We start from the raw sequence: 12,456 nt of genomic DNA, 5'->3' as shown, positions 1-12,456 counted from the left end.
TTGCTAGTCTGTCAGACACGGCCAATGATTTGACTTGGTTCAATGAGCTGATAACAAACATCTGGGCATCTCCCCCTCTGCCCATCCAAATTCTAGAGGACAACACTGCCGCAATTGCAATCTCGGAGGCTTATGCAGTAGGCTCCAGATCTCGCCATATAGACATACGCTATAAAAATGTCAGGCACCTTGCGAAAGAGGGTTTTATACATGTTGAGCACTGTAATACAGCTGACCAGATAGCTGATCTGTTTACCAAGCCTGTTCCCGTTGACCGGCACAACCTTCTGTGTAAGCGTTTGTGTTTGGCCTTCTGAATGTTTTCATACATGTCTATGACACCTGCTCGCCCCTTACATACATTCACTGGTCCCTGTCATTGGCTGGCAAGAAGGGGAATTGTTAGATGATTAGTGCCAGCCATTGGCAGTTCCCCAAAAGGGTCATCAGATGGAGGCAAAGAGGTTTCTTTGCTTCCACTGATGAGCCAAGGGTCCCAGACCCACAGCCCCATTGGCGAGAGAGTTTTTATGGTCAAGGAGGGGCCAAGACCCCCCATAAATACCTCTGCACGAGGGGCTGCTCTTTGTTCTCCATTTTTCAGTCTCCAGTTCTATCTCTACTCCTAACCTCTATTTTAGTCATGTAATCCTAGCTTGTTTTGTTTTATTTTATTTCTCTCTCACATGCAGGCATGAATGCTTTCATGCCAAGTATTTCTTTCTCTTTGATCTATCTTGAATAAAACTAATATGATTGCATCTCTGCGTGATGCCTTTGCTTGGAAGCTCCTTTAACGATTCATTGTGAGAACACCTCACACTCTCAGAACTCAGCGAACCCAAAGGGAGTTTTAACAGATTACAACAGTTAATACTGCAATGGTATCAACCTAATTAGTTTAATACTTATGTAATCTGTATCCGCATAACTAACTGTCCTCTCCTTTCTCTCACACCCTAACCGCCTCACCCCAATTCAAATCCTGTATCGGCTAGCTGCATCTGGTGAAGGGAGCCGCAATAACATTTGTCAGTGTGATATTTTGACGTTTTGGATTCGGTTCTGTAACTGGGGGGAAAAGAAAAGAAAGAAAAAAAACCCAGAACCCCGACAGAAGCAGCAAGACACATCAGAACTCGGCGATCTGAGAATGCGGGAGTTGGAAACTGCGGAAAGAAAAAAAACGGAACTTCGTAACAAAACCAAGAGGCACGGGCACTGAATGCCAACGCCTCCCCCCCCCCCACCACCCCCGGTTGCGATGAGCTTTGTTGCCATGGTCACCGAGCCTTGCAAAGAGCGTGCTTTCCCGTGAGGCCTCGGCGCTCTTTCTGTTCTGTTTTCTCTCCCCTTCGCCCTCTCTATTGTCCAAAAAAAAAAAAAAAAGAGAGCACTTTTCGAGGCAGCCGCGCTGCAACTCTATGATCGGAGGCGGAGTTCTCCTTGCCTGGTCCTCCTCCAGCGCCGCGAAGGGGCGTTTGTGGCCACAGCGGGAGGAGAAGCAGTCGGTGTAGGAACGAAGGTGTAGGAATCTCAAGTGCGCAGGCTGTTAGGCGCAAGGTATGGGGACGAGGGGATTCGCCTGGCGAGCGGAGGAATGGGGGGTGGGGTGGGGGGGGGAGACAGAGACGGGAATAAGCGGCTGCAACCTGAGAAGGAGCGGCTGGCCGCGAGATGGAAAAGCACCGTAGCGACGGGAGGGGAGCCGGGAATTGGAACGTTGCTCTGGCAACGGAACCGGGAACACATGTGGCGGGGATGGAAACGGGTGCCCAGATTGGCGCCAAAAAAAAAAGCGCGGGGGGAGCCCCCCCCGCTGGCAAAGTTAATGGGGACGATCCCAGTTGTGGTTCAGTCAGCTGGCGGTCTTCATGGCTGGACAGAAAGGATCAACGCGTAAAAATATCGTTAATGCGGTTGTATGTTTGTCGTAGAAGCAGACTAGGTAGGCTGAGGGGAGCCCTGATTAACTGGAATCGGTGGGGGTTTATTGAGGATTCTTGAGGATCTGGTGGTGGTGGTGAAAGTTTTCCTTAGGAGCGAGGAAAGCCAAGATTCTAGTCCTCTTTTAGCTTATGGAATCTCGAAGAAGGGGCGGTTGAGATCAAGCGCTTTCAGCCCTAGTCGACCTCACAGGGTTGCTGCGTTGGGAGAATGCCACCGTAGGTCTTTCTCAGAGGTGCTTTTCAGGAGGCAACTAGATGGTATTGTTTTTTTATTTGAGGAGGTTTCGCTTCTCATCCAAGAAACTTCTTTAGCTCTGACCGGATGGTGGACTGGACAGTGGATCCCCACCATCCAGTCAGAGCTGAAGAAGCTGATGGGATGAGAAGTGAAACGTCTTCAAAGAAAAAACCAGAAAGTCCAATTGCCTCCTGAAAAAGCACCTTTGGGACAACCAGGACCTGGGTGACTGGGAATCTTCGTAGTCATTGAGAATAGGTCTTGTCTTGCATGTAGATGTAAATGCATACTGAATAAAAATAGTAAATTGCTTCAAAAGTACAGTGCTCTGCAACTATTGAATGTAAGCTGGGTATAGTCTCAGGGAAAAAGATATTGATCACCTTAGCCTGCAGAGCAGAAAAATAATATCCTGAGATTTGTTTATGTCTAGTGAGCAAAATAAGAACAGGGGCTTGCTACACAAATGATACTGAAGCACAAGATGTTGAGATTCATTTATAAAAATGATAACATATATAACAATCTTATGGAGATAGACTGTTCTTTGTGCTGTAATTCAAAGGGGGTGGTTTAAATCGGAGGTGATATTTTAAATCTGATTTGGATTAGAAATCTAGCTGTTGGATGTTTTTAGAGCTATTCACTATCTTGGCAGAGATAGTATTTTTCAGGTAGATGTATTTCTCTTTCCGAAACTCTGTATATATATGTCTGTGCTTGTTTGATTCTGCCCCGAGTAACAACGTACTGCTTTCAAGTACTGTTCCAAGATAGTAGTGGAAAATTTGCCCTGTTTCAATTTGATTTATTTCCTGGTATAATAAAACAGAATTGCAGTATGGTTTGCTGTAAACTTTATTGGCAGAAACATGACTAATTGGGAATATAGGCATCAAATTGTTCCTTGTTTCTTATGGCCAGAAATAGCAAAATCCTAGATTATAGAAGTAACTTTAATATTTTCTTACAAATATTAGAAAATTACTGTATTAAATTAAAGTCCAATCTGATCTAACTTTCTGTTTGGATAAATTCTTTTAAGATGTTATGAGCAGTGTACTAAGATAACAGCTATCTTTGGCTCAGTCATCTGTTATTTATAGGAATGCTGCCTCTGAATATGGAAGCTCCATGTTTCCATCCTCAAATATCATATATCATCCGATGCCGTAGAAGTAATTACATGTTTCTCAAGGTCCTTCTTTTAAATTTTCAAAAAGAAATTTATTTCCCATTATGTAGCTTGTTCCACAATCTGAAAAATGTATTTCGAGAGAAAATCTAAATACTGTACTTTTCCTTAGCGTTGGAAATTAATCATTCTGATCTTACCCTGTGGAAGAAAAGAAATAAATTTGCCAGCCTTGTGGTATTTAGAGATAAATATCATGTCATCATCGCCTAGTTCTCTTTCCACACAGAACAGTCTCTTTAACTTTTCCACAAATAACTTAGCCTTAACAATTTATATTACTCTGCACTGGACATGTTCCAATTTGTTAATATTCTGTTTAAAATTATAGTCTTCACAAATACATGTAATACTCCAGGTAAAATTTAACCAAAGCAGAATTGAATGGAACCTTTTATTGGAACTGCACATTATAGGTGCTAAAGTTTAGTGTGTTCTATTAAATGGCCCAAATCTTTTTCACATCCTCTGCTGTCATGGAAGATGTCAGCCATCAGGGTTCTTTGTAATTGACTGTTTAAATATGGAACTCCCTACCCACTTTGAGTTGTTTTGCAGAACTATTTTCCTCCTTTATTTGGATTATCTATAAAGGTCAGTACTGCGCCTAGGCAGGACATTGTGTTATTCCATTTGTTACTTCTTTTCAGATTAGTGAGGAGCCATTGATGAATACACTTCATTGCTTCTTGATCTCCAGCTTTTTTGAGATCAGCCAAGGTGGGTGAAGTTTCTCAGAGCAGATACTTCAGCTTTATGCAAATTGCACACGTCTTTTAGACTTCCACTATCTGCACTTGATATTTACAGAATAAATTCCATAAAGCTTTCATATTTATAGTTTGTTTGCTTTCAGCCCTGATTTTTTTTATGGTAAGAGAGTGACAAAGAAGCTGAAGTTAAGAATAGTCTTTGGCGAATAAGTTATTGGGAATTGTATAGATCACTTGTCTGTTTCTTGTCCTTTGAAAATTCACTTAACCCCTTTCCAAGACCTTATATCAGAAGGTTTGGAATATCGTTCCATTCTGCTACAATTCTTCTGAGAAGCTGAAGGTTCATCTTTAGATTATAGTAAGGAAGATGAAATTTTGGATGATTTATTCTGTTAGGATTGTCTGATATTCTCTTTTAATCACAGCACACATTGAATGGGATGAAACAAGTTCAGATTAAATCCTGTACGAATTGAGCTGCTATATGCCAGTAAACATCTGTGCAATCTGATAACAGCAGGAACTACTCTTGATAGGGTTGAGCTGTCCTAGAGAAGTTGATTGTGATCTGGTTGGGCTTCTAGTTTACAGCTTCACAAATAGCTGGTGAATGCTGTGTCCTGGAGGGCCTTTGCGCAATTTTGATGGTGCACCCCTTATAATCCAATGTGAACTTGATTATAGTTGGCTTACTATAGTGTGCTCCACACAAAGCAGTTTTGGCGATGACCCAGAAGCCACACCTGGACCAGAACATGATGCATAAACAACTGGCAAGTCAACAAGGGGCAACACCCTCCTTGAAATTCCTGCATTGATTAACAGTAGGCTTCCAGAGCCAACTCAAAAATACTGAGTATCACCTCCAAGCTCTTGGATGGCATATCACCTGGATATACCATGGACCATCTTACCAGGACTGAATTTGCACAGCTGGTTCAAATATTTTGAGAAAGCCTGCGGAGAGTGTCCACTCAAAAGCAGGACTTTTCCATTGTGGTCCCCATTGTTCAGCTTTCATTTCCCTAAGAGGTTCTTGCAGCATCTCCCTTCTTGGCATTTCACAGACAAAACAATTTTGTTCCATTCTCCTTTTAATCCTAATACATGTTGATGGAACATTCATCTTGGGGAGTTGATTACTTTTATGGTGCTGCTTTTTATATTATTGCTTTGTTATACAGGTAGCCCTTGTTTAGTAACCGTCTTGTACAGCAACGGTTTGCAGTTGTGATGGTAATGAAAAAGTAACGTTGACTAACATTCACAGAGTTTCGTTTATTTGATGACTGAATTTCCAGTTCCAGTTGTAGTCACAAAAGAAGGACTACCAGTATATTGCCTAGACTGGAGTCTTCAGATTGGGATGTTTTACAAATATTGTAAATAAATATTGATAAACTTTATATAAAGTTGTTAGTTTATTTTTATAACAAAAATAAAAAACTGCATTAAACTATATTTAATTTTTGCTTTTAAAATTCTAAGTTAACAGCTTTCCTGATCCCTCAGATCATTCTTTCGCTATTGTGACAAAATGCCAGACATTCTCAAAATACATTCAAGGATTTGTACACACCTGGTTTGTTGGCCCAACTTTTGCCAGTGTCCCATTTTTCCTAGTTAAGTGCTTTGGAAGCAGCAGGAAACATCTCAGCAGAATAATACAAATTCTCATTAGTAGGCAAAATGGGTGCCATCCCAATCCCTATATCCATGCCGATTAGCCATACTGCATCAGTTTTGTTATATTTGAAACTGGAAGGCACCAGATAATTTACTCTTGCTACTTTTGATATCATTTCTTAGTATTTATTATGTGATATAACTGCAACTATCTAACTTGTAGTTTTGCTGGTTTGGCTTACAGAATGTATTTTCTTTAAAAAGACATTTCCTTCCTAGCAGTTTAACAAGGGGTTTTGCAGTAAAGACAATAGTCTATTTGTCTAAATAGTAGTGTCTGGCCTCAATTCTTTGTTCAATTACCTGAGACTAAATATTTATTTCAGTGGAACTTTCTTTTGTGTAGAACAAATAGAATCATACCATAAATTATCTGTCAAAAGACTTGTCTCAATTGGGATTTCACAGAAAATCCTGTCTGTAAGGACTTGTTTATTCAGTTATCTTCTGAACACAAAATGTGAATCTGTGCAGCAGAGGAATTACTCCCTTAATGATCTCAGAGTCTGTGGCATTCTTTTAAATAAAATGGTCTCTAGTTTCTTTCAGGGTTTGAATGTTAAAAACGTTACTTTGATCACATTTGTTAGACTGCCTGGCTTTCTCTCTTTCTTTGAGGCAGCTCTGAGTTCTATTGCTGCTATTATAACCTCTCTGTTGCATATTACCCTGAAACTGAGATTAGGGAGGTGAGCAAAATCAGATTGTAAGACTTCAGAGACATTGTAAGTATTTAACAATTAAAATTTAAGGAAAGATGAACTAATTAAACTGGTTAATTGCTGGATAAGTTGCAGTCGAGTGACTAGTATTTCTTCATTGTTTACTGATGAAAAAAGTAATTACCTTTTTTTTCCAGTGGAGATGAACTCTTAGTAACAGGTGCAACTAAAAAGCATTTTCCATTCAGACTACATTACTGACAAATAATGCTTCGAAAAAAATAGGAGTGGATTTGTGGGAGGACCATAAATTTCTGTGCTCAGCATGTGCCCAATTATATCTTCCCTCCATCTTCAGTGTATGTATGTATGTATGTATGTATGTATGTATGTATGTATGTATGTATGTCAAACTGAGTGTTATTTTGCGTACAGCTGCAACTGGCAAAAAATAGCCAACTCTGAAGGAAAGGAAAGGTGAATGCTTCCCTATGTGATCAGAAAAATGTTTGAAAATAAATTAGACCTTTGGCCTCTGACTTCAATTAAGAAAAGTAGGAAAGAATAGGAGAATTTGGTTTCAGGCAAAAACTGAACTGTTTCCATCTTTTCTATCACTTATGAACTGTTCTCAAATTGTTCATACTTCTATACTGTATTACTGCTTTCCATTAATCTCTTCTTAAAATGTATTATTTAAACTCATGTTTTGTTACACATACCTTTCTTTACACACTTACATAAGCATCATAACAATATTACACTAAAAGTGGGGAAGAAAAGATACTGCCAGAGTTGTTGCAGGCACACAGAGGATACTGCAGTAAATCAAATAGCTATGATTCAGTTTTTGAAAAAGTACAGTGGACAACATCAGCTAAACTTTCTGGGTAATTTTTAATGGGAAACACAATCTTAGTACATTACAGCAGTGTACCTTGAGCCGGAAAGGTGTTTCTGAATTTATTTTGGTAGTTGTGTACTTTTTATTTTCTCTGATAAAGAAATGTATATAATGAGGATGCTGGACCAAGACCAGGTTCAAGTTTCCACTCAGGCACGGAAGTTCAGTGGAGGACTTTGGGCCAGGTATTATCTTTCAACACAGCTTTACTGATAGGATCCCCGTTAGGGTAAAATTGGAGGAAAGAGTATTAATCTTACTGTTTTGAGATACAGGCAGTCCTTGACTTACAACAGTTCATGTAGTGACCGTTTGAAGTTACAACAGCACTGAAAAAAGTGAACACATGGCCATTTTTCACTTACGACCGTTGCAGCATCCTCATAATCACTTGATCAGAATTCAGCCATTTGGCAACTGACTTGTGTTTATGACAGTTGCAGTGTCCCCAGGGGTCATGTGATCTCCTTTTGCGACCTTCTGACCAGCCAAGTCAACGGGGAAGCCAGATTTGCTTAACAGCCGTGTTGCTAGCTGAACAACTGCAGTGATTCACTTAACATCCGTGGCAAGAAAGGTTGTAAAATGGGGCAAAACTTCACATCTCACTTAGCAACAGAAATTTTGGGCTCAACTGTGGTTTTAAGCTGAGGATTCCCTGTAGTAGAGGAAAGTGGAATATAAACCAAATAAATATATCTGGACTTTAGCCTGCCCCTTTCATTTGCTCCTTTCACCTTTGCTCCATCCTTATTATATGGCCAGCTTGCCTGTCTCCCTGCGATCATCTTCTGTTTATTTTAACTGTTTTTTTACAATAAAATTACCCTAGCACCTTACATGAAGCTTATCTCTTTTTTTCCCCAGAATGCACACAATTGGGGTTTGTACTGCTTCCCTTGGCTCACTGGGCCTCATGCGGTTCTTTGGTGTGTCCTGGACGTGGAGTATTGTAGTCACTTTGGGCATTTATATTGGCAGTGGTGGGTGGACCTTTCTCCGCATCATCTTTAAAACAGCCCTGAGAGATTTACTGTAAGTACAATGTCTTCTTATGATAGCAGGATGGTTTGTTTTCATCAAAGATGTTTGTTGCCCCAGATAATGAATCTGCATAGCCTCAGTCCCTTCATGGGACAAGGATATCAATTCTCCCCTGATCAAGAGCTCTGATAACTACTCTTTTGAAATACTACTATAAATACTGTTGGCTTTCTCTTCCCAACTATCCTCCCAAATGTGATTTTTTTAAGTCATAGAAGTATAAATGGATGCCTATAGTAAATAGATTTGAATTTAAGTAGAGGAAGGTGGGAAGGATAGTATTCCAAGCCATTCTTTTCTGTTTATTAAATCTTGTGTGTATAAAATAGGTAAGAAAACAGCCTGTGAAGGATTTACCTGTCCCAGAAGCCAAAAACTATAATGTTCATATGTACCTTAAAGAGAAATGCTCTTCTTGAGGGGATTCAAGACAGCTAGTTGTTGAAACACGCATTTAAAGTGTATAAATAGTATTAATAAAATGCTGATCCCCAGACCATACCTATTGTGATCAGCTGTCTTGCTTTTTTAAAAAAAAAAAAAAGGAAAAGCACTCATTGAAAGTTAAAGGGCAAGAGACATGTTTAGGGCTGAATCTGTATGTTATGTGAAGTCGCAATTTACAGAGTCATGTTTTATTGCATAAAATATGGCTGGTATTACCATACGCTATGTGCTAAATATGAATCAGGTAAACCACATTATAGCTTAGTATGATGATATGTGAGCCAGATCTTGTTTAAATCCACCATTCTCAATCTGCTTTCTTTTTGGGAGGGAAAACCATTTTTTTTTAAAAAAAGATTTAAGTAGACATTACCTGCTGCTTCTTCCTTTGGTTATTCTGTAGACTTGTGTACAGTTGAAGAATTTTGTAACTATTCATAATATGAAAATTATGCTCAGCCAGTAGCAGAGAATTCTTATTTACCGTATATACTTGAGTATAAGCCGACTCGAGTATAAGCCGAGACCCCTAATTTTACCCCCCAAAACTGAAAAAAGTTCTTGACTCAAGTATAAGCCGAGGCTGGGATCCACGCTCTGCAAGCCTCTGCCGCCAGCAGAGGCTCGATCCGCCATTTTGCAAGCCTGAATACACAGGAATACCCTGTGTGGCCGCGGCTCTCGGGGAAGCCCTGGCTGTCCGCTTCCTCGCTCCACGCTGCCATTCGGGGCCCGCGCGTTCCCCGGGCAAATCGCGGCGCCCAGCAGGCGAGGAAACACGCCCGCTCCAGTCGCCCCCCCTTCCCTCAGGAGACGCGAAGCAAGTGACCGCCCGGAGTTTACCGAGGACTTGCGCGCGGCCGAGGCTTCGGTGCTTCCAGGATCGCGCGCACCTCTCCCAAGCCGCCGCCGTCCGGAGACCTGCCGAGGTTTGGGGAGGTGCGCGCGCACCTCCCCAAACCTCCCCAAACGTCGGCAGGTCTCCGGACCTCCGTGCCCTGCCTGCCTGCTTCTTTCCGCTGCCTGGCTGCCCTACGATGTAACCCGCTTCATGATCGAGTGCGACGCCTGCAAGGACTGGTTTCACGGCAGGAAGGGGATCTCTGCCCTAGAGCGGGAGGGGGGAGGGAAAGGGGAGGGGAGGAAAGGCCCGATCGCTTTGTGTTACCTGCCGTGAAACCAGTCCTTGCAGGCGTCGCACTCGATCATGAAGCGGGTTACATCGTAGGGCAGCCAGGCAGCGGAAAGAAGCAGGCAGGCAGGCCGCGGAGGTCCGGAGACCTGCCGACGTTTGGGGAGGTTTGGGGAGGTGCGCGCGCACCTCCCCAAACCTCCCCAAACTTCGGCAGGTCTCCGGATGGCGGTGGCTTGGGAGAGGTGCGCGCGATCCCGGAAGCACCAAAGCCTCGGCCGCGCACAAGTCCTCGGTAAGTTTTTTTGTTCACTGGAGTATAAGCCGAAGTGGAATTTTTCAGCCCAAAAAGTGGGCTGAAAAATTCGGCTTATACTCAAGTATATACGGTATATGTTATAGAAAATGTATGCTTATGTCAAGATGGGAGTGGATTTCACTTCTTGGTTATAATGTTTATCTAGGAAATGAAATTTATGTCTAAACTCTACGTGTACTTAATTGGTTTCTTACTATTTCTACACAGATGATTTTTTTTTAAATTGGGGCTTCTCTTTCCTCATCTGACTCAGCTCCTGATTAGGACATTCATAGTGAGGAGGGATAGATGAGTTTTAAGAGGTCATTTATCTCTACTAATGTTTGGTCCCGTGTGAAATCTTCCCAATATCTTTCCCAGTGCTTTTTTTTGTAAAAGAAAAAGGTGCCAGAACTCACACATGTCATACAACCTGCCTTGCCTAACCTACAAGGTTCCATCCAAAAAAGGTGCCGGAACTCCGTTCTGAGCGTTCTATGAGAAAAAAAGCCCTGATCTTTCCTATGTCTAACACGTTGCTTTCCTGTTGCTCTGTAACTGAATTTGGCATCTAGTTTTTTGCATGTCCCCTTAGGATCTTTTTCTTGTTAAAAGGATTTAGGGCTGTTGCTGTTACAAAGGCTGTTATAGTGACTGTCAGTGCCCTCTGGATCTCTACTTCCTCCCAGTTGCATGGCAAGTGAGAAATAACAGCAGAGAATAAAGCGCCTCTTAAGAATATGGAAAGGGCAATTCATGCCTGAAAAGGCTCCTCTGTTTCCTTCCTGGCACAGCTTGGGTCACTATGATAGGCCAGCTTTGCTGGGCAAAATGCCAAGAGCCTATTACTAAACCAGCCTCTCTTTCCTCATCTGCCTAAGCTCCTGATTAGGGCATTCACAGTGAGGAGGGATAGATGAGTTTTTAAGAGGTCATTTATCTCTACTACTGCTTGGTCCTCTGTGGAATCTTCTGTGTTCTTCTTTAACCAATAATAAAAGTACATCTTCTATTATTATTCTGCATTTGAGGAAAATAAATGTGCTAAGTACAGTACAGCCAGTCGTTGCCTTGACCTTGTGACAGTTTTCGTGGTATTTTTCTCATCACTGAAAAGAGAGCTTTTGAACTGAACCATGTTCTGATTCTGATCGATCTTTCACATCGATCAAAACAAATATAAAATGTGGACAGGCAGGTAAGATTTTCTGTGAAGTGTTGATTGGGAATTACACAAAACTTTTTGTGCAATATGGTAATTGTGATAAAGGAATATCATCATAAGGTATTCTTAAATATATCAAGGAATGTGGACAGAGTCAGACCGCTTGATGTTTAGAAGTGGATATTGCATTAGTTGTAATATGCTTTGCCTCCATTTTATTTTTTATTTATTTATTTTATTTTAATTCCATTTATATCCCGCCCTTCTCCGAAGACTCAGGGCGGCTTACAAGCTTAGCAGTAGCCTTCATTCTATGTATATGCCTGCTTATTAGGGCTTTCATACACCCCCCAAGCGGCATTATTACAAAGTCAGCTTAATTGCCCCCAACAATCTGGGTCCTTGTTCAAAGTTATACCATATGTATGTTTCAGCCGTAAGGGAATGTGTAAAATGACCTTATAACAAATGAGTCATGGTCTACCTGATAAAGAATTGCCTTCTCTGACAAATCACAACTCCACAGCTTCTGGACCACAGGCTTTACCCAGTGATGCTTTACAAGGGATTGAACCTGAGACCTTACTCAATTTGGGATAAAGGGTATTCTGAATTAATTTCCTCTATTGTATTTCATATCTTTTGTTTGATTAGTAAACAGAGATATAGATGTAGATGGGAGGGAACAGAGCTAAATGAGATTAGCTAGAACAAGTAGAAAAAATGTGGCCAATAATATCTCCCAGTTACTGAGTTTTCTACATGTAGCATTTGCAATGGCAAGCAGAGGTCATAGTTTAGCTGGCAATCAAAATAATTGGTTGGAAACATTTTCCAAAAAGTCTAACTTTATTGTTGCAGATGAATTTTTTTTAAAAAAAGTAAACAAACTCAGATGCCTTCTTTATATAACTCATTTCACTTACACTTTTGTTACATTTCTTATTCTCACAAACTGCCTAAGACTTAGTTTTTTAGTTACCTTTTCTTTGTATCGCTGAATTGTTCATTGTTGAAAAT

The 12,456-nt window shown here is 41.1% G+C and overlaps 1 protein-coding gene across 2 annotated transcripts in view; it reads left to right on the top strand.

The window, feature by feature from the left end:
- The first annotated feature begins 1,278 nt into the window (after positions 1 to 1,278).
- The window catches only part of SLC27A1 (solute carrier family 27 member 1), a 39,148-nt gene continuing 27,970 nt past the window's right edge, over positions 1,279 to 12,456 (top strand). Inside the window, exons 1-3 of one of the 2 annotated variants that reach the window (XM_081319900.1) lie at positions 1,279 to 1,563; positions 4,033 to 4,102; positions 8,218 to 8,385. In XM_081319900.1, coding sequence (XP_081176026.1) covers positions 8,219 to 8,385 — 167 coding nt within the window. In that variant the 5' untranslated portion in view covers positions 1,279 to 1,563; positions 4,033 to 4,102; position 8,218. The remainder of the gene's footprint in view (positions 1,564 to 4,032; positions 4,103 to 8,217; positions 8,386 to 12,456) is intronic. The other variant, XM_081319899.1, reaches the window with a different exon arrangement.

The sequence above is a fragment of the Vipera berus genome (genome assembly GCF_964194415.1).
Source record: "Vipera berus genome assembly, chromosome: 2".
NCBI classification, from domain to species: Eukaryota; Metazoa; Chordata; class Lepidosauria; order Squamata; family Viperidae; genus Vipera; species Vipera berus.
Note: the sequence above shows the minus strand (reverse complement) of the source record. Positions and strands in the feature narration are given on the sequence as shown.